This window comes from Octopus bimaculoides, chromosome 5 (assembly GCF_001194135.2).
Source record: "Octopus bimaculoides isolate UCB-OBI-ISO-001 chromosome 5, ASM119413v2, whole genome shotgun sequence".
Classification (NCBI taxonomy): Eukaryota; Metazoa; Mollusca; class Cephalopoda; order Octopoda; family Octopodidae; genus Octopus; species Octopus bimaculoides.
In genome coordinates, this window is record NC_068985.1 from 34,711,825 (window position 1) to 34,714,411 (window position 2,587).

At 33.9% G+C, this 2,587-nt stretch overlaps 1 protein-coding gene across 6 annotated transcripts in view; it reads left to right on the plus strand.

The window, feature by feature from the left end:
- Positions 1-2,587, plus strand: part of LOC106879981 (uncharacterized) — a 263,310-nt gene that overhangs the window by 141,555 nt on the left and 119,168 nt on the right. The window contains exon 2 of one of the 6 annotated variants that reach the window (XM_052968291.1): positions 617-674. The exons of the other annotated variants lie outside the window; for them this stretch is intronic. Within the exon in view, the coding sequence (XP_052824251.1) occupies positions 617-674 (58 nt within the window). The remainder of the gene's footprint in view (positions 1-616; positions 675-2,587) is intronic. 6 annotated transcript variants of the gene reach the window in all.

A 2,587-nucleotide genomic window follows, 5' to 3' on the forward strand; every position in this document is an offset into this window, starting at 1 on the left:
ATTGAGGAGTACTTGCATGTTTTCATAACACTCCTTCATGTGCACTGAATGTCCTATGGGAATGGATGGTTTCTTATTGCCATTGTGTAGTAGTACTGCTTTGAGGCTTCCCTTAGATGAATCAATGAATAAGCGCCATTCAGCTGGAACATGCTCTCGGAACAAACACAGACATGACAAAATATATCAGGTCTGTTCTTGCAATACCTTGACATCCTGAGTAGAATTTGATGATAATGATGACTTGGCATCTTAAACAGAAAGTAAAATTTATGAAAAGAAAAGATTATGAAAACATAAAATTACAAAATGAATACAAATAGTTATGAAACAGAAGTCAGAATTTACCTGTATAAGACGTTTACGTGTAGCGATACTGCTAATGGGAGTTATATACCTCTCTTATCTAATCAGAAAAACTGTGCCTGATAGAAGGAAACCGATTACATTTCTGAAATCTGCAGACAAAACTACATATAAAACACCATATAATATCCCTGATGAAAATTGGCTGTTGACTAGTGTTATTTTTTACACTGTAATATTTTGCATCATAGACTTTATGCTCCTTATTTGTAAAAAATGTTTCTATCAGTATTTATCATTTTCTTTGTAGGTAATGGAAGTCAGTCTGTTATACTTGAAATTCTTGATAATTATACAATGTGTCTGTGGTAAGTAACAAAGTGTTTCTGATAATAAACTCTATTTTTTTCAAACTATCCATTAGTAGACAGTAGAATTTAATCATAATTGCTGTTTAATCTTAAGGCCATTACTGATCAAGTAGAATTACATTTAACCTGTTAGCATTCAAATTAATCTGTCAAATGTAATATTGGGTTGGCGAGAAGGTAATTTTGTTTTTCACAGATAGATAGAGTTACAATTTTTTGAATGACTTTTGTCAATGTTAACGATTTTTTTCCTTTTGACACTTGTTAGCTGTTACTTTTAGCTTACTTTAGAAGCAAATTGCACATAATTTTGTTTATAGCTATTAATTCGGTGTCACTTTTAGCATGAAATGCAAAAACGAATATTTTCACCATATTTTGCCTTTTTATTTCTGTAAAGGCAAGAAAGCTGCTGAGGCTCACAAAGAGTTATGTGAAGTTTATAGTGTTGATTGCTTAACAGAACATGCATGTCAGAAATGGTTTAAAAATTCTGTTCTGGAGACTTTTCCCTCAAAGATGACCAACGTTTTGGTTGACCTACTGAAGTTGATGATGACTGAATCTGATTGTCATATAACTGTGTAAGAGATTGCAGGAAGGTTAAATGTATGATGCACAACAATTAAAAAATCACTTAAAATGTTTTGGACTCATTAAGAAGCTTGATATTTGGGTTCCGCATAAAACAGAACGAGATTCACTTAAAACAACGAATCAATGCTTGTGATATGCAACTCAAATGTAATCTGTTTTTGAAATGAATCATCACTGGTGATGAAAAGTGGATTGTCTACAATAACATCAATCAAAAACGATCATGGTCCAAGTGTAATGAACCAGCACAAATCACACTGGAAGCTGAAATGCATCAAAAAAGGTCATGTTGTCAATTTGGTGGGATTACAAAGATGATGTGTATTTTGAGCTGCTTCCAAGAAACCAAATAATCAATTCAGATGTTTACTATCAACAACAAATGAAACTGAAGGAAACAATCAGAAAAATGACCAGAATTGGCAAATCATAAAGGAATCGTATTCCATCATGACAATGCTAGACAGCACACGTCTTTGCTAATTTTCAATAATGGTGATGACCTGAAATCGCACTTGCTTCAGTTTTTGGCTGATAAGGACCAGAAGTTCTATGAACATGGAATTATGAAGTTGCCAGAAAAATGGCAAAAGTTCATGGAACAAAATGGAAAATATATAATTGATTAAAAGTTCATTCTTTGTATGGGAAAAAATGACTTTTATTTCACACTATAGTAGGTGTGACATGCCAGATATGATAAGTTTTAACATAAAACAAGTAGAAAATTTTGATCAAGATATAACTGGCTTAAATTCTAAATGCTGCATATGAAGATATCTCATATTGTTTTCCCAGGTTCATTTTTCGTTTTTAAGATGATGAGCTGTGATTTGAGGTGAATTTGGTTGCTATGTCTAGCAGGTTGGTTTGAACCTAACTGCTACATCTATTATCATAGCTACTGTATGTTGGCACGGACATGGCTATGTGATTTAGAAGTAAAGTGCAGACATGGCTAATAAGTTTGTGTTCCAACCATGTAGTTTTAGATTCAGTCTCACTGCACTGCATGGCACCTTTGGTAAATATCTTCTACTATAGCCCAAAACTGACCAAAGCCATGTGAGTGGATTTGACAGACGAAACTGAAAGAGGCCCGTAACCACATGTGAATCGTTGGCGATTTTTTTTCCTCCATCTTCCTTTTCCATTGGACTTTCCTCTGTTTCTGAAGAAGAGCTTTGCTCGAAACATTAACCCATCGTTCTTTCCTTCCCTGAGCACCTGCTAATACTTTACATGTACCACGTCCTCGCGTTGCTGTTTTTTTGTGTTTGTTCCTAGTTTTTTTGGGGATATATATATATATA